The sequence below is a fragment of the Anolis sagrei genome, chromosome 4 (assembly GCF_037176765.1).
Source record: "Anolis sagrei isolate rAnoSag1 chromosome 4, rAnoSag1.mat, whole genome shotgun sequence".
NCBI classification, from domain to species: Eukaryota; Metazoa; Chordata; class Lepidosauria; order Squamata; family Dactyloidae; genus Anolis; species Anolis sagrei.
In genome coordinates, this window is record NC_090024.1 from 145417071 (window position 1) to 145441012 (window position 23942).

The following is a 23942-nucleotide window of genomic DNA, read 5'->3' on the forward strand; positions in this document are numbered from 1 at the left end:
CAAACACTCTCTGCTTCATTCGGAAAAATGCTGCACTCGCAGAGCTTTTATTTATGCTGTTATAAAACACACACACACACACACCGCTTTTAAGGTAAAGGTAAAGGTTTTTCCTGACATGAAGTCCAATTGTGTCTGAGTCTAGGGGTTGGTGCTCATCTCCATTTCTAAGCTGAAGAGCTGGCATTGTCCATAGACACCTCCAAGGTCATGTGGCTGGCATGACTGCATAGAGCACCATTACCTACCCGCCGGAGCGGTACCTATTGATCTACTCACATTTGCATGTTTTCGAACTGCTAGTTTGGCAGAAGCTGGGGCTGACAGCAGAAGCTCACACCGCTCCCGGATTCAAACCTGCAACTTTTCGGTCAACAAGCTCAGCAGCTCAGTACTTTAACCCACTGCACCAATGGGGGCTCTTCCCTCGCTTTTAGCGGTACCTAATTTCTCTAATTACAGCTAAAGCTGTTTTTGAACTGCTTAGATAAACAGTGAGCAGGGCTGACAGTCGGCTGCTCATGCCGCCTCGGGGCTTCGAACTTGCAACCTTACATTTGATAGATATTATAGTTGCTGATTATTTAACAGCTGTGCGAAACCTCCGGGTTTAGCTTCCTCTGTCTAAGAATGCTGTGCCTAAGTAAACTACAACTCCCATGATTCTATAGCCTTGAGCGGCGAGAGTGAAAGTCTTGTCAGGACTGCATTCTTACAGATCATAGAGGGAAAGTCACAAGAGCCTATACACATCCGGTTCCTGTTCGAATTTGAACAGGAAAGAGTTAAGCCGCGCTGACTACACATATACACTTCCGGCTCTCCTTATCCCTTCTGTACCTGTCTCCGAACCTTCTCCCGGCCCTCAAATGAAGGGGCGGGGCAACTTTCTCTCATCCTATTGGTCCGGGTGCGCAAATGCTGCCTTCTGATTGGCTGTCGGGTGGGAGGGGCGTAGGGGCGTGCGCAACTTTTCCTCCCCGGTTAAAGATGGCGGCGACGGTGGTCGCGCTGAGGAGTTCTTGTCGGGCTGCGGGGCGCCTGGTAAGCGGGGAAAAAGGAGGGCTCGGGAGGGCGAGAGCAGGCCTTCTCGGCGCGCCTCTCAAACACCCAGTGGTCAGAGCATTGAGCCATATGGCAGCTCAAGCGGTGTCAAACTGCATTAATTTTACAGTGTGGATGCAACCCTGGTTTTCGCCTGTTCCATTCAATATCAGTTTCAGGCCACTGTTAGATCCCTGCCCAGTGTTCTTAACTGCGATACTGTTCCTTGTGATTTCCTTCTGCTTCTCATGCCTTCATGATTTTTAAAATGCCCTTGCCTCCTCAGTCTGTGGCCCTCCAGCTGTTTGGGCCTCCAACTCCCAGAATCCCTGACCATTAGAAAAGCAGGCGAGGGCTTCTGGGAGTTGGAGGCCCAAATAGCTGGAGGACCACAGACTGAGGAGGCCTGCTTTTTTAATAATAATAATAATAATAATAATAATAATAATAATCTTTATACCCTGCCACCATCTCCCCAATGGGGACGCGAGGTGGCTAACCTGAGGCCAAGCTCTTTAAAATACAATACAACACAATAAAATACAGAATACAAGACACAAAATGCATCAGAAAATAAAATTACAATAACAAAGTAAAATAATAAAGCAAATTCACACAATAAAATGCTTTAGGGAACATGACATAAGAGAATTCCCAAACCAATAACACTATGTCACACGATTTTGTTCCTGGGTTAGAAATGGTTAGAAATTTCCAAATTGGTTCTGTCATAAAGACATGGGCAAAGTTTTTTAAACTGCCCAAAACACAAATCAAGGAACATGAAAGGCACTGCAGACTACTTCCACCAGAAAAACCAGCCATAACAGAGCACCTGAAGAACCAACCTGGACACAGCATATTATTTGAGAAGACCGAAATGCTGGACCACTCTAACAACCACCGGGTAGGACTACACAGAGAGGTTATTGAAATCAGGTGCGGAGTGGCTTGTTCTGCTCCACAGTCACACAAGGTGGAGGATTCTTCTAGGTGTTGCCATTTAGCCAGGTTGTCTTTTGATCTGCCCACTCCACTTCTGAGTCTGTTCAGGGACTTCCAAGTTGCCCATTCTTGGTTTGCCCCTGGAGGAAGACCCTTATGAGGGGCCATCCATTTGGGATTTCCTGGTTTAGCTGCCCAGAGGGATACTCTTGCTGTTGCTGGGGAAACATTAAGAGGAGTGGTGGTTCTCATGAAGCTTTTCCTTGATTTGAGTCTACTGGGAAGAGGCTGATAGCCATGCAGTGGGTGGATTTCACAGAGTTCAACCTTATTTCTCTCCCAGTTAGCAACAACTTCCCATTGCATATTTGGGGTAGGGGTGGGCAGTGCTAGCTAGCTTGTATGGTTTATCAACAGGTTTAAGACATTCTGCATATTTCGTTCAGTGCTATGTTCACCAGCTTTGCATGGACAGACTTGTACCAAACAGGGCAGGCATACTTAGCAGTTTGATGCCATGGTGCAATGCTATGGAATCCTGGGAGTTGTAGTTTGGAGAGGCACTAGCCCTCCTTGGCACTTAAACTGTCATGGCTAAATACTATGGAACCACAGGAGTTGCGGGCTGGATCTACATTGTTCTATATTCCAGGATCTGATCCCAGATTATATTCTTATCCCAGATTATCTGGCAGTAGACTCATATATTACAGGCCCCTTCCCCACATCTGAATAAAATCTCACATTATCTTCTTTGAACTGAAAATATGGCAGTGTTGACTCAGATAATGCAGTTCAAAGTAAATATTGTGAGATTTTCTGCATTGATATGTGTGGAAGGGCCCCCAGTTCAAAGCAGATAATCTGGGATCAGCTCCTGGGATATAGGACAGTGTAGATCCAGCCTGTAACTCCTGTGGTTCCATAGTATTTACCCATGGCAGTTCAAGTGGTGTCAAACTGCATTCATTCTACAGTGTAGATATACCCGTTTAATTTCAAGATTAAACTATAAAAATTAAACTATTCCATTGTTTCAGCCATCATAGCCAGTTCCTTCTTCATCGCACCATGACTCTTCAGATGACACATGTCCAGTCTAAAAGTAGACTGTTAGCTAGTTTGTTATGATTGTCTGAACATTTACATTTCATATCTAAACATGATAATCATTTTAGCAAACCAATTTGCACATGATACATTTCATGTTGCTTATTTTTTCCATTTTCAAATGAGAATGAGAAAATACCTAGGATTTTCCCCTGCTTCACCCTGCTTCAAATTTCCAGAACTGTTACTCAGTTAAAAGTATCACATTGCAACACAGAATTACTTGCTCTCCCATGCAGGTGCTTCAATTTCTGAATCTGAAGAGAAGATTATTTTTAGTTTTTTCCATGTGAACGGCTTGAGGTACTTTGAAGAATCAGATAATTCACTTTCAGCAAAACATTCCACAGTTATCTTTTGTTTTTAAGGCAACAGTTCCTTTTGGGAGGCTAATCATAATCTCTGAGAATTATGCAGCAAACACTGCTTTTGAGATTATCCTGCAAACATTCTCTGTTTGGGAGTGACCTCAGATCAAGGCTGGATCTGCTTCCATATATCCCAGGATCTCATCCTAGATTATCTGTTTATCCCAGATTGTCTAGCAGTGTAGACACATATAATCAACTTCAAAGCAGATAATCTGGAATCAGACCCTGGGATGTAGGGCAGTATAGATGCAGCCCTAGAGAGAGATGTAGTGAGTCATTCCATGTGTGTTTCTATCTATCTCAGCATTGATTAATGAATAGGACATAGTCCATCTATTTCACCAAATGCAGGTTGCCTCCTGCTTCTCAAAAGAACCTGTTTCACATTTGATCAATACTTTGATTCCCACTTTAATTTGAATAGCTGTGGATGGCTTTATGAATTCTGAAAGTAATAAGCAAATAGATACAAACTATATATCTTAATATACCTGTCTGGAAATGTATCATCTTAATTATATTAAGAAAACTTCCATAAAAATTAATCTTAGTTTTCTCACTGTCGTATAAACTTAATGATAGAACCAAATCTTTTGTGATTTTTTTGATAGGGCGAATAAAGTTATGCTGGTTGTTACACTCAAAAATTCTAACCAGATTTTACGGTTTGGTGGGAGGTTTCCCATTCATTCTCTGATTTCTGCTGAACTCATGGGGTTTATGATGACTGTTCCTTCATTGCTGGAATATGTTTCAGACATATGGAGTGAATTTTTCAGAGATATGGAGTGAATGTCAGAGATATGGAGGCTGACCATAATATCTGAGAATTATGCAGCAAACACTGCTTTTGAGATTATAGAATCATAGAATCAAAGAGTTGGAAAGAGGCCTCATGGGCCATCCAGTCCAACCCCATGCCAAGATTACTACAAACATTCTCTTTTTGGAAGTGACTTCAGATCTAGGCTGGATCTGCTTCTGTATATCCCAGGATCTCATTCCTTACATTGTCCAACAGTGAAAAGGCAGATTCTGGTTTAGTAGAGCTTTAGTTGACTCCAAAATAAAGTGCATACCACTTGAGCTAGTGGAATGGGGTTTGGGTTTTATTGCGATTATGTATTCTTATAGAATACATGATTCTGGAGATCTGTGTTTGATTTATGTGTTCTTGTAGAATATATGACTCCATAGACCTGACTCACCATGGAAACCCACCGGATGATCTTGCATAAGTCACACTCCCTCCATTCTTGAAAATCCTATGATAGGTTCAGTTTAGAGTTGCCATGTGTTGGAAATTACTTGAAAGCACAAAATACTAGAGCATGTATACATGCCAGTTGGAGAAGCCATAAGAGTTTTGTAAACATTGTTTTTGTATCTTCAAGTAAACTTTTACTTTGTCAGTATCTCTCTTTTGACATAGAAACGAAACCCGTAACACCAGTAAATGCAAGATCAATTCAAATTACACTCAACCTAAAACTTACCTAAAAACAAAAAAAATAGTGTTTACATTCCTCAAGCAAATTGGACGACAATAACTAGTAATTGCTATCAATATTATTCTAATAATTTCATTTTTGTTCGGTTTGACAGTTCTGCATACGTCATATTAGGCCCTATAGTAGTATTCGTTTGCTGAAAGCAAGACACATTTATGGATTTGATAAATCTGCCTGGAGGTATCGACATCAGCACCAGTTGTTCAGAACAACTGTTGGTAAGTTGATTTCTCACTAATTTTTAATGTTCTGTTTACTGTGCATTTTTTCCCCTTCAATTCCAAAATGAATTGGAATTGGTTAGAGCAGGTAATATTTACCATTAGTCTGTTTCTAGTGATTCAAATTTTGATGAATACACAATTGTTCTGATACTTTGATGTTTACTAATGACATAATCTTATCCAGTCTTAAATGGATGGCCAGAACTAAGCAATTACCTCTTAGTTATACTGAGATGCAAAGTGTTTAACAATTCTAGAAGAAATCAGGATATTATTAAACCATGATTTGAAGTTGACTTGCTCTAAAGCCTATAATCATAGTTTTGTTTTTTTTAATTTGAACAAGACAGGAAAGTTTATTGGTTTGTTCACTCACTTGCCTAAAGGGAAGAGAGACAATGCTTCATGTCAAGCAAGAAAGGCATATTCCTATTTTTGGTTGGTAAACTAAAGTGTCATTGGCTGACAAAGCAAGCCCAATGAGCATAGCAACAATCATCAAAGTCATTTTTCGCCTACAATTTTATGTATTCCTAAATACAGTGAATTTGATTTCTTTGTAAATGTGCAGAAAGCTAGTCCAGTGTGACTTTTCTGTAGATAACTCAGTCATACTGTAGACAATGGCCTTGTAAAATGATGTCACTTGTATACATTACTTTGTAGATTTTAAAAAATATTTTCAGTATTTAATATTTGCAAAATCCATAGATATGGACAGCAGACTGTTCTTCATTACCTTGGGCTCCTTCAGACTTCAATAAAGTTTTAACTTCGGGTTTTAAAAGTTCTACTCTTTTGTTTGACACTTTCTCCATTGTCTCTTTAAAGCTTCAAGTGGCCAAATTGTACAGTTCAAGCTTTCTGATATTGGAGAAGGAATCACTGAGGTGACTGTCAAAGAATGGTAAGTTACACTGCGTCCTTCCGCAGAGAAGGAGAGTCTATGGCCAACTGCCAATTGTTTCCTTAAAAGGAGGGAGGGAGGATAAAGAAAAACAATTATTATTATTGTTAACAATAATAATAATACTGTATTTCTGGCGTATAAGTCGACTGGGCGTATAAGACGACCCCCAAATTTTCCAGTTAAAATATAGAGTTTGGGATATACTTGCTGTATAAGACTACCCCTCTTCCAACACACACCAAATGAAAATTTTAAAAACACCAGATTTGATTTCAATATGGTAATTTTCCTATTACCATACGTCCTCCTCTGCCTCTCCGATCTCGCATGTGCGTGCCTGCACTGCTTCACTGCAGTCTTCAGGAGCTAGATCTGAGAAGCATAGAAGGACGTATGGTAATAGGATACAAGGGCGGGCCAGACAGGTGAAAAAGGCATGTTTTTGTGGGCACAGTGCTGCTCTATCTCTTTTTTCCTTACCCCGGGCGTCCCGGATGCCTGCAGCTTGCTTCACCCCTCACTTGCACCTTCCTGGTGAAGTGCCCCCTCATCTTGTCATCAGGACCTCATGAAGTCACTTCTTCCCACGAATCCTGGTGAGTGGATTTTCTTCTACCACCCTTACTGCTTTCATACGGTCGCTGCATCCGGCTGGGATGCAGCCACAGTCATGTTTGAGCTCCCCCCACCATATGCAGCAACCACAGATTCTCCAGTCCGTCTCAGCAACCGTCTTATAAGACGACCTCCGACTTTTGAAAAAATACTTACATGCCAGGAAATACAGTTATTATTATTATTATTATTATTATTATTATTATTTGTAGCTCTTCATAGCTCAAGGCAGGGCACAACACAGTCAAAACACACCATCATAAAATACATACAATTAGATGCCTATATTAAAACACATTGTTATAAGATGCATATATTAAAATACATAATACAAAGAGTAGAATACAATAGAATGGTTTAAAGTTGACTGAGTTGTTTCAGTGATGTGTAAAAGAGAAGTATGTGAATGAAGCTCATCAGGCAGAGAAACTAATTTTATTGAAAAGCTTTAAAATAATTCTGGGAAAGCAAAAAAGGATGAAGCATTTCTGGTGGTGGTGATGAGGATAATTATGTAATTTTGCTTTGTGTTGATTTTTTTGATGTTGTATTTCTGCCAACAAATTCAGTGGGATTTTCAGGTGAAGAGCAACAGATTAATTTAAAAGTTCATACCTGGAAGATATATTTACTTAATTAAACATGAGCCCACCTTCCCCATCTAAGTTCTCAAACTGTTATTAAAGCACATGCACAGAAAGCAAAATTATTTTAAATTGTGTTGTAAGAATATATGAAACCAGACCACAAATGAAATGAAATGTTTTTGTTTTCCTTCTCATAGTATCTAGCTTTGAACATACTGTCCTGCTATATGGATGCAAAATATTTTTTCTCTTGATGATGGATTAGCACGACTGCCATGTGGTCCATGCAAATATCTTTTTCTCTTAGGTATGTCAAAGAAGGGGATACTGTATCTCAGTTTGACAGCATCTGTGAAGTACAAAGTGATAAAGCCTCTGTCACTATCACCAGCCGCTATGATGGCGTCATTAGAAAACTCCATTATGCATTAGATGAAATAGCCCATGTGGGGAAACCGCTGGTGGATATAGAAACAGCCACTATAAAAGGTAATGTTAGCTGGCCTTCATTGTTTTTCTGGGATGTATTAGTCCCACAGAAGTAAATGCAGCTTTGACTTTCAAAGATTTAAACCAAACCTTCCTTCAGAATGAACTTTTTACCAGAAGATGCACAATAAAATAAGACTTGTATGAGTTTTTACAATCTCCCTTTTTCTTGTAGGGCAAAGAATACTGAATATACTTAATTTCCTTTTAAAAAGCTAATGCTGTCTTTATTCAATGAATATATTTTTTTATTTTAAACTATGGGTGCCCCCAGTGGTGCAGTGGGTTAAACCGCTGAGCTGCTGAACTTGTTGACTTGGTCACAGGTTTGAATCCGGGGAGTGGAGTGAGCTACCACTGTTAGACCCAGCTTCTGCCAACCTAGCAGTTCGAAAACATACAAATGTGAGTAGATCAATAGGTACCGCTCTGGCGAGAAGTTAACAGAGCTCTATGCAGTCATGCTGGCCACATGATCTTGGAGGGGTTTATAGACAACATGGGCTCTTTGGCTTAGAAATGGAGATGAGCACCAACCCTCAGAGTCAGACATGACTGGACTTAATGTCAGGGGAAAATCTTTATCTTATAGTTAGTAAAAACCATCCAGGATCATGGAGGTATTGCTAATCTCATTTTTAAATAATAATTTAATAATTATTGAATTATTAAAAACAGCCCAGCAAAAAAAATCTTGGGGTGTTGGTTTGGGATCTGTTCCTGGAGTTATTTGGGCCACAGAAAATGCATTGGATAGACCACATCAGCTCTAGTTTCTTAGATATAGTTATCATGGTTTTCAGTGGGCAAACACATGGTGACTATCAGATGGCATATGTTCTGTATTTCTAAAACTAGAGCTGAGAGGGGAAAACTGGTGCCGTTTTTGGAATTGGCAGGTCAAATATATTTAGAAACAGGTCTAACCTTTGAGGCACTAAAATGTGTGTTGCCCAGTATAATCATACATTAAATCGGAATGGATAGAGTGCAGACAATGGGTTTGCTAGCGGGGGTTGCAGGCCAGCAATACCAGAGGGCTTGGTGTAAATAAAGAAGCCAAAGTGTCCTTCCTGTCCCAAATTGATCATAAGATAAACCAAGCCATATCATAAACAGCTTTTAAATGTTTTAAAAGATTTTAAGGGTTTTTTGCTATATGGTGTGAAGGTGGAAGGGAAGCATGTGAAACATTGGAGAAGCATGTGAAACATAAAGTAGTTGTAGAGCTTGACATCCTTAACCACTCATGTTTACTTCTTTCCTTTGATTTGACAACTAGGCTGCCTTCAGTGGCCTCTCAGGCACTTATAGATTCAGGTCCCTTCTACACTGCCATATAAAATCCAGATTATCTGCTTTGAACTGGATTATATGGCAGTGTAGACTCATATAATCCAATTCAAAGCAGATACAGCAGTGTAGAAGGGGTCTCAAACTCATATGCTAGAGCAATTTAGAAGGTGTCAGACCCACACCACTCCAATAATATGTGCATGAAAGAATCGTACTTACCTTCATTAGCTGCCAGATTGTTAGTGGCATAGGTAAAGGTAGAGGTTTCCCCTTGACATGAAGTCTAGTTGAGTCCAACTCTGGGAAGTGCTGTCATCTCCATATCTAAGTCGAAGAGCCAGCATTGTCTGTAGACACCTCCAAAGTCATGTGTCTAGCATGACTGCATGGATTGCCGTTACCTTCCCACCAGAGCGGTATCTATTAATCGACTCGCATTTTCATGTTTTCAAACTACTAGGTTGGCAGAAGGTGGGGCTAACAATGGGAGCTCACCCTGCTTCCTTAATTCTGACATTTTGGTCAGTATGGTCAGCAACTCAGCAGTTTAACTCGCTGCGCCACCGGGAGTTACACATGCAAAGTGATTTTTTGGGGGGACAATGTACAATGTTTGTATCCAACGAATAGTGGCACAAGAAGACTAGATATTCGCAATAGTTAGTCATTGGCCATTGATTTATATAGGTTGTGTTACATTTGTATTCTACATAGAGGTTGTATGGTATAATGCCATCCACAGATACTTATGCTGGGCTGATGTGGGACCTCAGCCACGGATAGTTAAGTATATCCCACATGCTTAAATGAAATAATGGATGTAAAGCATCTTAATAGCATTCACTATACTTTCTTCATTTTTGGTCCAACCTCCAGATGTCGCTCCTGAAGAAGATGTTGTGGAGACGCCTGCTGTGTCGCATGAAGAGCAGACCCACCAGGAGATTAAAGGCCACAAAACCTTGGCCACCCCTGCCGTCCGCCGCCTTGCCATGGAAAACAATGTGCGTGCATTTTGTCTTGAAACAAGCCACCTTGCAGTAAAATTTCTCATATGTATTGTCAAGTGGGACTGGATGTGAGAGAGCCCAGTAAAAGCCATTTATAAAAGAAAGACTGTTCTAACCTTAAGGCCAGGCAGAGGAGGGACCAGTATGTGGCAAGGTCTGGCAGCTTCTTTGTGATGCCTTATTTCAATCTCTACATTTGAAGCTAGAGCAAAAAGTTTGATTCTTTGATACTTCTGCCGTGTGTTTCCCGTTGGTGGCACCTTCCATGGTGTGGGCTGGATCTGCAGTATGTTTCACCTATTGTACAATGGCAGTGGGAAGAGTATTGTGGGTTAGGGTAAACCATGGAGCCTTCTTAGAATAAATCTGGGCCCCTTCTACACTGCCATATAAAATCCAGATTATCTGCTTAGAACTGGATTATATGGCAGTGTAGACTCATATAATCCAGTTCAAAGCAAATAATATGGATTATCTGGTTTCATAAATATTCTTCAAATACTTCACTAGTTTGCCTTGTAGCACGTTTATTTTCTTTGCAACCCAGTTCAGTAGAAGTGTGTATATTTTCCCATTTGAGCTCTATTTCCGGAGTTCCTCAAATTGATGCATGTCTTTCAGATTAAGCTGAGCGAAGTTGTTGGAACTGGGAAGGATAACCGTATCCTCAAAGAAGACATTCTCAATTACTTGGCCAAGCAGACGGGAGCTATTTTACCGCTTTCGCCAAAGCCTGAAATAATCCCACCTCCACGAAAAAGAGACCTGGCGGCAGACACATCCAAGGAGAAGGAGTCTAGAATCCCTGTGCCGATTGCTGGACCTGTAGTACTTTCAGGGAAAGATAAAACGGTGGCCTTATCAGGTAAAATAATTTTTGTCTTAATAGTATACATTAATTATGTGATGATAATATGAAAAAATAAAATATTTAATGGTTTTGTATTCATATTAAAAAAATAATCCTGGTAGAATGCCAGTGGCTGCTCCAAAAACAATTAACACAGTCATGTTAGATTGAATTTATTAATAAGTTACATTTATTTCCTGTTCTTCCTTCCTTGGTCTCATGGTGATATCCACAAGTAAGGCTGAGAGAGAGAATTAGTCTGATGTCACTCATGGAGTTTCATTATGAATATAGATTTGAACCCAGATCTTTCAGCTCCTGATCAAACACTGTTTTCCATTGTACCATACGTAGTCGTGTCCTTTGTGATCTCACTAGAAATAAATTACACTGTTCTGTCTCCCAGGAGCATGGGTTTTGCATTACCTTTTAGTTGCTGGAAACAGCCTTTCCTTGAGTTTATCCCAGGCTGCTGCAGCCTTTGCTAGGCCTAAAAGGTTAGCAGACAGAGGCCGGAAAGCCAGTTTGCAGGCTCTCTGCAAAGATTGGCCAAAGAGTAGCTCTTTGGGCCCACCCCTGTTTCCAGGGTAGAAGCAGCCATTTTGGAGGTCTCCCTGCCCCTTCAGTCTTTAGGAAGAATCCATGATGTGCTGTTGGCAGACAGGTACCTCCGAAGATACCATTGTAAAAACAATTGAGACCGATAGATAGATAGATAGATAGATAGATAGATAGATAGATAGATTTATTGAGTAACTAGCTGTGCCCTGCCACGCGTTGCTGTGGCCTATAGTAAAACTTATCAAAGTTGAGGTAGATATCTGGACTATTATGAAAGAGAGGTACCTACCTATTCCTTCCCCCTTTTCCTCCCCCTTTCTCTACTTTCTTCCTTCTCTCCCTCTTTCTTTCTTTCCTTCTTTCACTACTTGGTTTCATCCTTCTCTCTTTCCTTCATTCCCTCCCCCTTTCTTCCTTTGCCTTTCTTCCCTCCCTGTTTGCTTCCTTCTTTCACTTTTTATTTCCTTTTATTTCACCACCATCATAACAATAACAATAATGCAATGCATTGCCTCTGGGACCTGACACCTCTCCCATTCTCCCTAAAAGGGTCTCATAGGAACAATAGCATCATCATAATAATAATAGAAATAACAACCTTTACCCGCCACGTGTTGCTGTGGCCAATCTTCCCTCTTTCTCTCCTTCTTTCCCTCCCTCCTTCCTTCCTTCCCATCTTTCCTTCTCATCTTCTTTCTCTATCTCTTTCCTTCCTTCCCCCTTTTTCTTTCTCTTCTGCTGTCTCTCTTTTCTTTCCTTCCATCTTTCCTTTTCTTTCCTTTTCTTCTTCCTCTAACTTTCCTTCCTTCCCCCTTTTTCTTTACCTCCCTTTCTCTTTCTTCCTTCTTTCCTTCCTTCCTGTCTTTCCTAGATTTTGACAGGGCGGGAAGGGGCGGGGTGGGGTTTGGAGGTGGCCTGAAGTAAAAGGAGGTAAGATTGGGGCAGGGGAGTGATGGAGCGTGGGGTTGCGTGTGTGTGTGCGGCAGCGGGGGGAGTGATGGAGTCTGGGGTTGCGTGTGTGTGTGCGGCGGTGGGGGGAGTGGGGTTGCGTGTGTGTGTGCGGTGGCGGGGGGAGTGGGGTTGCGTGTGTGTGCGGCGGTGGGGGGAGTGATGGAGCGTGGGGTTGCGTGTGTGTGTGCGGCGGCGGGGGGAGTGATGGAGCATGGGGTTGCATGTGTGTGTGCGGCAGGGGGTGTGTGTGTGCGGGAAGCGGCGCGGCGGGGCTTGGAGTGGGCATGGTTTCCGCAGAGGGAACATTGGCCGGAAGGCCATGTGCGCGCGCGATGGAACTTGCGGCTGGGCGCCAATGCGCATGCTCAGTTGTTTTGCCGTTTTGTGAGTGTGTTGTGTTGTTTTTCATTTTGAGTAGGTATGTTTGTACCTTGTGGGTTGTGTTATGGGCATGGGAATTTTGGTTAAGTTTCGTTGGGGTTTTTTTGAGTTGTGTTGTTTTGCCGTTTTGTGAGTGTGTTGTTGTGTTGTTTTTCATTTTGAGTAGATATGTTTGTACCTTGTGGGTTGTGTTATGGGCACGGGGATTTTGGTTAAGTTTCGTTGGGGGATTTTTGAGTTTTGTTGTTTTGCCGTTTTGTGAGTGTGTTGTTGTGTTGTTTTTCATTTTGAGTAGATATGTTTGTACCTTGTGGGTTGTGTTATGGGCACGGGGATTTTAGTTAAGTTTCGTTGGGGGATTTTTGAGTTTTGTTGTTTTGCCGTTTTGTGAGTGTGTTGTTGTGTTGTTTTTCATTTTGAGTAGGTATGTTTGTACCTTGTGGGTTGTGTTATGGGCACGGGGATTTTGGTTAAGTTTCGTTGGGGGATTTTTGAGTGTTGTTGTTTTGCCGTTTTGTGAGTGTGTTGTTGTGTTGTTTTTCATTTTGAGTAGATATGTTTGTACCTTGTGGGTTGTGTTATGGGCACGGGGATTTTAGTTAAGTTTCGTTGGAGGATTTTTGAGTTTTGTTGTTTTGCCGTTTTGTGAGTGTGTTGTTGTGTTGTTTTTCATTTTGAGTAGATATGTTTGTACCTTGTGGGTTGTGTTATGGGCATGGGAATTTTGGTTAAGTTTCGTTGGGGGGTTTTTGAGTTTTGTTTCCTCGTTGGATGCCCCTAACAAATTTATATATATAGATTGAGTCATAGATAGAAAACAATTGAGTTTGATTGAGTTATTTAGTTAGAGATAGATAGATTAAAAGAGAACTATTTAGATAGTTATAGAGGATTATCTAGATAGTTATAGAGATACCCTTTTTGGAGAAAGTTATACCCTCTTTTGGAGAAAGATTGCCTCAATTATTGAACCCCAATTGACTGTTTTTTTTTGTAATATTGATAAACTGAGCCAAGTCTACCAGGATTTCATGAATAAATACCCTGTTTGATGTTTCAAACTTGAATTGGACTCAGTTATTCAAGAAAGCTCAATCTTCTAAAGAAAGACCCCAGCAGTTCGCCTAGACCTAGATAGCAGCACGTCAAAGTTTTATTTTAAAGTGTCTGGCCGTAACGGCACATACACAGTTATTGAGATTGTTCAGTTGTTTTTACTCTGTTTTGATTGCTTGTTTGATGGAAAGTGGAAAAGAAAGCAGACAATAAGAAACCCTGTAACTGTAAAAGTCTTGTTTCAGTTTCATATTATCCTGCTTTCAATTTCCAGGATTCCAGAAAGTAATGGTAAAAACCATGACTGCTGCTTTGAAGATTCCTCATTTTGGTTATTGTGATGAGCTTAATCTTTCTCAGCTCGTCCGTTTGAGAGAAGAGTTGAAACCTGTCGCTCAAGAACGAGGCGTTAACCTCTCTTTCATGCCCTTCTTTTTAAAGGTGAGATATCAAGGCAGGCCTATTTAAAGCAAGAGTTTTTGCTTTCACCTTGTAGCTATATTTTGGCATAATGAAGACTCTGAACTGGGTTGGGGCACTCTTTATCCTCCTCCTAGCTGAACATGGGGTAAAAGTCCAATAGGTAAAGGTAAAGGTTTCCCCCTGACATGAAGTTCAGTCATGTCTGACTCTGGGGTGTGGTGCTCATCTCCATTTCTAAGCTGAAGAGCCAGCGTTGTCCGTAGAGACCTCCAAGGTCATGTGGCTGGCATGATTGCATGGAGCGCCATTACCTTCCCGCCGGAGCGGTACCTATTGATCTACTCACATTTGCATGTTTTCAAACTGCTAGGTTGGCAGAAGCTGGGGATGACAGCGGAAGCTCACTCCGCTCCCCAGATTCGAACCTGCAACCTTTTGGTCAACAAGCTCAGCAGTTCAGCGCTTTAACCCACTGTGCCACCGGGAGCTCCAAGAGTCCAATACAATCTAGCAAAAAAAGTAGTTGGAACACAATGCAGAAACTGCTTATTTTTTGCATTGCGGCTGCTTACCTATTTCATATATATTTTCCTTTGTACACCAGATTTCTCTCATCCACCTAGAAAGATACTGAAGTGATTAATTTATTCTTTTATTTATTTGCTGGCCGATGGGAACACCATATTGTCGAAGGCTTTCATGGCTGGAATCACTGGGGTGTCGTGAGTTTTCCGGGTTGTATGGCCACTTTCCAGAACCATTCTCTCCTGATGTTTCTCCTGCCTCTATGGCAGGCATCCTCAGAGGTTGTGAAGTCTATTGGAAACTAAAGTTTTATATACCTGTAGAACAGTGACTCTCAACCTGAGGTCCCCAGATGTTTTTGGCCTTCAACTCCCAGAAATCCTAACAGCTGGTAAACTGGCTGGGATCTCTGGGAGTTGTAGGCCAAAAGCACCTGGGGACCCCAGGTTGAGAACCACTGCTATAGAATGTCCAGGGTGGGAGGAAGAACTCTGTTTGAGGTAGGTGTGAATGTTGCAATTGGCCACCTTGATTAGCATTTAATGGCCTAGCAGTTTCAAGGTCTGGCTTCTTACTGCCTGGGGGAATACTTTGTTGGGAGGTGATTAGCTGTCCCTGATTGTTTCTTGTCTGGAATTCCCCTGTTTTTGAGTATTGTTCATTATTTATTGTTATGATTTTAGAGGTTTTTTTTAATACTGGTAGCCAGATTTTGTTCATTTTCATGGTTTCTTCTTTTTTGTTGAAATTGTCCACATGTTTGTGGATTTCAGTGGCTTCTCTGTGTAGTCTGACATGGAAGTTGTTTGAGTAGTCCAGCATTTCTCTGAGGATGCCTGCCATAAATGCAGGTGAAACGTCATGAGGGAATGCTTCTGGAACATGGCCATACAGCCCAGAAAACTCACAACAACCCAACGGGAACATCTTCTGATGTTCCAATTGGAAGAGACCTTCTCTAGTGGAAAGAGGCTGGTGTGACTTTTGCAAGTTTCCCCAAGAGCCTCATGCAGCTTCCCAAAATCTGCTTCAGTGGGATGGGGTTCAGGATACTGGAGCAGTGATCGGTAATAAGTCCCAAACTTCTGTCCATGGGATAGGCTTCCTGGAGCATCAGACGCCTTTCAGTGCTAGATAAAGATATGTCTCCCTTTAGATCCATCTCTTATCTTCTAATTTTTTATATATAATAACTTGATTTTGAAAAATAGATACATGTATACTTCCAGGTTACATTTATCAGTTTGAGCTGTATTCTATTTTTGCATTTGTTACTGGTGTTTTGTTTTTATATTCAACAGGCTGCTTCTTTAGGGTTGTTACATTACCCTATTCTTAATGCTTCTTTGGATGAAAATGGCCAAAACATTACGTACAAGGTTTGTATATGATTTTCTAAAAGAGTAACCTTCTTTGCATTTACAATTCAGGCTTCTTATAGTTAATAATAAGAATTGCAGGCAGTCTCCAAGTTACAGACATCCGAATTACATATGACTCATAATTAAGAAAAGGAGTGAGACAACAGTAAGTGAGAGCAATCTACCCCTCGAAAGGGAAAACCACTCCTGGAAGAGTTATCATGGGGAAAATGTGCCTCAATTGAAGCTTTATCACAAATCCTTGTTTCCACAACAAGCCAAATATTTAAAAATTTAATTCTCACAGGAACAGAAAGTGAGGAGAAATCTTCTGAACAGGGGCACAGACAGTGTTGCAATTAAACTTTAAAAAGCTACCTTTTCCAGCTTACACACAAATTCAGCTTTAAAGCAAACCTACAGAACCTACAGAATCTCTTGTGTAACCCGGGAACTGCTTCTATTAATTATATAAATACTATTGTAATATTATATATATATATATATATATATATATAATGTTACAATATAACAGTATAGTACAATATAGTAATATATAATATTGATATTGTACTATACTAATAATATAATATATTGTATGTATATATATCTTGTAAGCCCCTCTGAGCCCCCTTCGGGGTGAGAAGAGCAGCATATAAATGTCGTAAATAAATAATTAATTTTTTTTGTAATATAATTTTTTGCTCACCAGTTTCTTAGATGTGTGCTTCTTTTTAAATACTTTTAAATTTTCCTTTTTCCTTTTTTAATACACACACATATACACACACATTAACAACTTACAGTGTAAACAGAACACAAAACAATGAACATTCTGCAAACACATAACCCCACCACCAAGGCCTGAACAAGTATATTTTCCTTTGCCATAAATTTATGAGTCAACCAGTAAACAAACGTCTTATCCAAAATTCCTGACCAACAAGGTGGTATTGTTTTCCCTTATCAATCTCTAAAATATATTTAATGAAAACTAACCAATATGAATCTAAGTTCTGATATATTAATTTCCCACTGAACACCCTCATTTCCATTGATGCTTTATCATTTAAGGCTATGTTCCATACCTCTTCATACCATGCTTCCAGCAATTGGTTACTATCTTCCAATTCCTTGCAATTATAAGTCTCACCACTGTGAGTAAAATAATCACAATTTTGTTTTTTTCTCTTTTCTAAGTTCGGCTTTGTGGCATCCATTAGTAATGCTAACCTAGCATCTGGGGCAATGTTTAATCCCATTTCCATAAATGTATTGTTCCAAAAACTCTTCAGCTGGGGGCATTTTCACCATAAATGAAAATATGTCCCTTTGTGCACGTGTGCTTCTTTTAAAATACTTAAACCTCTGTTTTCGTGTCTCACTCTTCTTCCAAGAAGCATACACCATTCTTACCTGTGTTCCTTTCAATTCATAGCAACCCTGTGAAGGAGGTCAGGCTGAAAATCAGATGGCAAATGGCCCAAGGTCTCCCAGTGAGCTCTTTATGGCCAACTAGAGATTTCATTTCATGTCTTTCTAGTTCTGTCTTGAATTAAAGACACTAGTTAATGTTGCTGGAGGGGAAAGTGTCACCCCAAAGTTCAGTTTTATGTGCCCTCCCTGTTTTGAAAGAAAAATCTTGCCACAAAATGCCTACAAATGGTCCATAGTGTTTGCAAAGAGACGTTCAGTGCATGTTTGCCTTTGTCCCAGTAAGCGTTCTTCGACCTAAAATGACTATGAAATTGTGTTGGGCTAGTTGTGGGCCTCCAAAAGTCCCTCTTAATTCCATTTTTTCTGGTTATATATCCTAGGCTTCTCACAACATTGGAATTGCGATGGATACAGGGCAAGGCTTGGTGGTCCCCAATGTGAAGAACATTGAAGCCCGAAGTATATTTGACATTGCCTCAGAATTAAACCGCTTACAAAACCTGGGAGCTACTAACCAGCTGGGAACAAATGACCTCACAGGGGGAACATTCACACTCTCCAACATTGGCACAGTGAGTTGTATAACATTTAACCTCTACTTCGAGAACATATCTGCACTTATTTAAAATGTAATGATGACCAGATCTCATTGTAGGAAATGGGGAACACCAGATGTAGTTTGTGGTCTTAGATCTGGGAGGAAAGGGATAGCTTTCCTCCCTTACAGCCTGTGCTGGACGGGGTCGCACTCCCCTTGAAGGCGCAGGTTCGCAGCTTGGGTGTGACCCTGGACTCATCGTTGAGCCTGGACCCCCAGGTTTCAGCGGTGACCAGGGGAGCATTTGCACAGCTTAGGCTCGTGCGCCAGCTGCGCCCGTATCTCGGGAAGTCTGACTTGGCCACGGTCTTGTCACATCCCGCCTGGATTACTGCAACGCTCTCTACGTGGGGCTGCCCTTGAAGACGGCCCGGAAGCTTCAGCTGGTTCAGCGCGCGGCAGCCATGTTACTAACTGGAGCGGGTGGCAGGGAGCACACAACGCCCTTGTTGTCCCAGCTCCACTGGCTGCCGATTTGCTACCGGACCCAATTCAAGGTGCTGGTTTTGGCCTACAAAGCCCTAAACGGTTCCGGCCCAAAATACCTTTCTGACCGCATCTTGGCCTACGAGCCCACGAGGACCTTGAGATCGTCTGGGGAGGCCCTTCTCTCGATCCCGCCTGCATCACAGGCACGGCTGGCGGGGACGAGGGAGAGGACCTTCTCGGTGGTGGCCCCCCGGCTGTGGAACACTCTCCCGGCACACATTAGACAGGCGCCCTCCCTCCTGTCCTTTCGTAAAAGCCTTAAGACCTGGCTGTTCGAGAGGGCATTTAATTAAGTGCTAAGCAACAAACAATACGGTAATGAGAACTGGAATGGTACAAGGAATATGAGACTGGCTATGATTCCACTAAGAGACGAAGCGGATTTTTTGTGTAGTCTGTAAGTGTTGTATAGTTATATGTTGTTGATACTGGCCTTTTGTAATTGTCTTTTATGTGTACTGTACACCGCCATGAGTCACCCGTATGGGCTGAGAATGGCGGTTAATAAGTGCATCAAATAAATAAATAAATAAATAAATAGCTAAAGATGTGTGTATGGATCTCCCATTACTGTTACATGGGCAGACTAAGGAAAAGAAGAGGGCAGAGGGGAAAGGGTTCAGTTAAGGTCTATACTGCATATGTACAGTTGTGCCCACATCGCCATCAATGGATTGTTAGATCAAAACATGAGTCAACTATTTGTGGTTCTCCGGCATGTTGTTGGACTACTGTCCCCATCAGATCTAGTCTGCATATCCAACAGTTAAGAATGATGGGAGCTGCAGTCAAACAATATCTGGAGTGCCATAAGTTGCTCTCTCCTTAATGAGGCTGCTTCATACAGACAGCAGAAAAATTAGGCCTCATAACCTCTGAGGATGCTTGCCACAGATGCAGGCGAAACGTCAGGAGAGAATGCTTCTTGAACATAGCCATACAACCCGAAAAACTTACAACAAACCAAAATTAGGCCTGTTCCTTGTATTACCTTTACCTGATTCCTTCTATTTTGATACCCTAGATTGGTGGTACATATGCAAAACCAGTGATACTCCCTCCTGAAGTGGCTATTGGAGCTCTTGGAAAGATACAGGTATATTAGTTTTTGAAATATAAAGGTCTAATTTTACTTCATATGAAGTAGAGTCTGGGTAGAGAGCCACATGATATAGTGGCTTGTGTATTGGTTACGTTTCTAGACACTGGAGTTTGAAGCCCCTCTTGGCTATAGAAGCCAAGGTGGCAAGTTTGAAGCCCGAGTCGAATTGAGGGTAACAGCACCCAACTGTTACCCTAAGCTCACTGTCCACCGAAGCAGTTGGAAAACAGCTGAGCTGTGAGTAGAGAAAATAGGCACCTCTTTACCAGGGAGGTATTTTACGACATCATAAAAATGCCAGTGATCAAAAAACAAGGAGGGAAATTCTACAATCGAAAAGGGCTCATCATCACAGCAGATGGAGCAACAGTACCCCCCTGTGCCGGAATCAAGCATAACCTCCAGCTGCCAAAATTGAAAAAAACTGAAATACCTCTTGTCTGTCTGTCTGTCTGTCTTGTATGTCTAAAATGGCATTGATTGTTTGCCATATACATGTGCATTGTAATCTGCTCTGCGTCCCCTTTGGGATGTGAAGGGCGGAATAGAAATACTGTAAATAAATTCATACATTTTTTTTTATCTCAGTGGGAGTCGAAGGCAAACCCACTTCTGAACAGATTTTGCATAGAAAATCTTGTTGGTTCACCATAATTTAGAAGTGACTTGAAAGTACACAATGATTTCTGAAGTTTGTGTTGATTTTATAGTGTAGGTAGTAGGTTCAAAATTATTATTAGTAGAAATAATAATAATAATAATAATAATAATAATAATAATAATTTTGTTTCCCCCTCCATGACTTGAGGAAAAGCACAACACAGCTAAAATACATTACCAAAAAATACTTACAATTAAATATATAGTGCAAGGATCAAAACACAGTACTTATGCAGGCACTTAGCTGTAAAAAAGGAACTGTATTCTTGATATTATTTGCCCAGTCTTCATGACAAAAAGTATAGTTATTAATCCAATATCTGGAAGACCTTATCCAGTTAAGAAAAACTTTTCATCAAATCAAATATTAGTCTCCCCTATCTAAATTTCCTTTTTAGATGCCTTAGTGCTAAACACGGTTTAGTTGCTTTTATTATTAGCTAGTTGTTTTTATTATTAGCTAGTTCTCTGCTTTACCAGACATCCAAGTTACTAGGGTAGAGAGTGGAATCATATAGGATTTTTTTTAAATGCATGGGCTATTTTTATATATGATCTGTTAAAGGGTCTGCTGCAGCTTGAATGCTTTTGACAGGTGTTTGCTAGATCACCTGTAATATATACAAATCAAAATACCAATGTCAGGGGTGCTTTGAATGCGATTTTCCTGCTTCTTGGCAGGGGGTTGGACTGGATGGCTCACAAGGACTCTTCCAGCTCTATGATTCGATGATCTATGTGCAGCTCAGATGACTGAAGTTTACAATGCTAAGCCTACTACCTGCACTAGGATATTTAGTGAGACATTTCTGAGTAGTGTACATTTGGGATAGTATTGTGTGACTGCAGCATTGTATGTGCTTATCTGGATATAAGTCTCATGACACCCATAGAATTGTACTGTAAAGGGCACTTGAAATATTACACTGTGTAACAAAATTTGAAACATTTTCTGTTCCTGGTTTGAAAGTGTTATTTCCTGTTTAAATGTGCAGTACTTACCCTATATACTCGAGTATAAGCCGAGTTTTTTCAGCCCTTTTTAGGCTGAAAAAGCCCCCTTCAGCTTAACCTCAAGTCAAAGTTATTTATTATTTTACTCTGTTATTATTATTATTATTACATTTATTATTTTACTCTATTTTATTATTATTATTGTTATTACATTTACATTATTTTACTCTATTTTAATTTTATTACATTTATTATTTTACTTTATTTATATTGGAAGGATACGCAAGTACATTTACATTGAAAAAGGTTAGAATAATGGTTTAATCAGAGTTGGACAGTCTTATCTTAAATTAGGGTTTTATGGAAATATTCAAAATCATTTAACCTACTGATACCTCAATTAATGTAATTTTATTGGTATCTATTTTTATTTTGAAATTTACCAGTAGGTGCTGCATTTCTCACTCTCAGCTTATATTCGAGTCAATACATTTTCCCATGGTTTTTTTGTGGTAAAATTAGTTGCCTCAGCTTATACTCGGTTCGGCTTATACTCGTATATATACGGTACTTTGAAAGTTGTTGTTATACTCCAGAAACTTGGTTTTTGTTTTTTATCCTTCTGTTACCTGAAACCCAAAAATCTGTAACTTTCCTTCATGAAAATGTACAATTTTAACCTTAACCAAGTCTTTGCAGTTTGATAAACTTTTTCCATGTTTTTATGATAGACTCAATTAGGAAATTATATGTATAACCCAGGTACAAACATCATGTTACATAGTGTTGTCATTTCTCTTTCTCATTTTGTTTTATTTCTTTGGTTTGAAGTTTTCAGAAAATACATCACAATTGTTTTTGGGAGATACCACATGAGGCAATTCTGTAGAGTTATTGGAAAAGCTTTTAGATCCAAAAAGTTCAGGACTCTCTGAGTCAGGTGAAATGTAAAAGGCGCTGGGAAATTCTCATGTTGTAATTCTCCGTTTTCCAACAGTATGCTTTCTTTCTGTCCCTTCTTTTCTAGGTCGTCCCACGATTTAATAGTAAAGGGGAAATAGTTAAAGCACAAATCATGAATGTGAGCTGGTCAGCGGATCACAGAATCATTGATGGCGCAACCATGTCCCGTTTTTCAAACTTGTGGAAATCCTACTTGGAGAACCCCGCTTCGATGCTGTTGGATCTTAAGTAAAGAAGACTAAGGCCTAGACTCAGTTTTTAACTGTGGAACTGCTATCAAGCTGGCACTGCTAGCGTGACCTTAAGAACTACTACATTTCCTAATCTATGATTACCTTGTGTAACAACTAGGACTTTCAGACAGTGACCACGACGCTGGTTATCTGTTACATTCTGTCTGGTTGAGCAGCTTGATGGTAAATTATTTGGTGGAAGATTGTTGTCAAGTCATGATATGACTCCTTGTTAAGGTAGTGAGAAATCTACGGTGATTTAAAATGCTTTATAGTCACATGACCAGAAGAAGCTGCTAAGATTTCTGGATTTATAGACTGCTTGTGCTATTCACAAAATTAATTATGTTGAAACGTATTTCCAAATGGAAATAAAAGTTTCTAGTTGAAGTATTAAAAAATAAAATCTAAGGGGATGTTGCCAAATTTCTATTGCATCTAATGCCTTAGGAAAAAAAATTGAAATAAAAAGCCTTTTATTTTATTACATATTTTAGACATGGCCTTTTCTTGCTTAATAGTTCAAACTTTCCTTTTCTTTTTAAAAATTGCCTTTACACCAAAAATGCTTCTTGCTGCAGGTGTCTGTTGAAATTTACAACACACACGGTGTAGCATGCAAAACCCACAGTGCTTCCCTTTGGAAGGAAAAGCTGTATGCCACATATAGAATGGCACATGCATTTGGAAGATAGGAACTTGGTTCTCGGGTGTTACAAGGAACACTAAAGCTGCACATAGTTTGCAGATATCTATCTGGTAATGTGCAAAGCTGCTCCTAGTGGAGAGATCTTTGCAATATTCAAGAGCAGTGTGTTGTCGAAGGCTTTAATGGTCGGAATCACTAGGTTGCTGTGAGTTTTTTGAGCTGTATGGCCATGCTTCAGAAGCATTCTCTCCTGACGTTTCGCCCACATCTATGGCAGGCATACTCAAGAGGTTGAGGGATCTGTTCGAAACTAGACAAGTGAGGTTTATATATCTGTGGAATGTCCAGAGTGGGAGAAAGAACTGTTGTCTGCTTGAGGCAAGTGTGAATGTTGCAGTTGGCCACCTTGATTAGCATTTAATGGCCTTGTAACTTCAAAACCTGGCTGATTGCTGCCTGGGGGGAACTTTTTTGGGAAGTCTTAGTTGACCCTGATTTATTCTTGTCTGGAATATCCCTGTTCTGTTTTATTAGTGTTGCTCTTTATCTACTATCCTGATTTTAGAGAGTTTTTAAAATACTGGCAGCCAGATTTTGTTTGTTTTCATAGTTTCCTCCTTTCTGTTGAAATTGCAGC

The 23942-nt window shown here is 40.4% G+C and overlaps 1 protein-coding gene across 1 annotated transcript; it reads left to right on the forward strand.

Moving 5' to 3' along the window:
- Positions 1 to 946: 946 nt before the first annotated feature.
- Positions 947 to 23062, forward strand: DBT (dihydrolipoamide branched chain transacylase E2). Its single transcript, XM_060774006.2, has 11 exons — positions 947 to 1044; positions 5076 to 5199; positions 6037 to 6112; positions 7625 to 7806; positions 9979 to 10106; positions 10734 to 10977; positions 14186 to 14352; positions 16161 to 16238; positions 18038 to 18229; positions 19769 to 19840; positions 22488 to 23062. The coding sequence occupies exons 1-11, from the start codon at positions 991 to 993 to the stop codon at positions 22653 to 22655; spliced, it is 1485 nt and encodes a 494-aa protein (XP_060629989.2). The 5' UTR covers positions 947 to 990; the 3' UTR covers positions 22656 to 23062.
- The last annotated feature ends 880 nt before the right edge of the window (positions 23063 to 23942 follow it).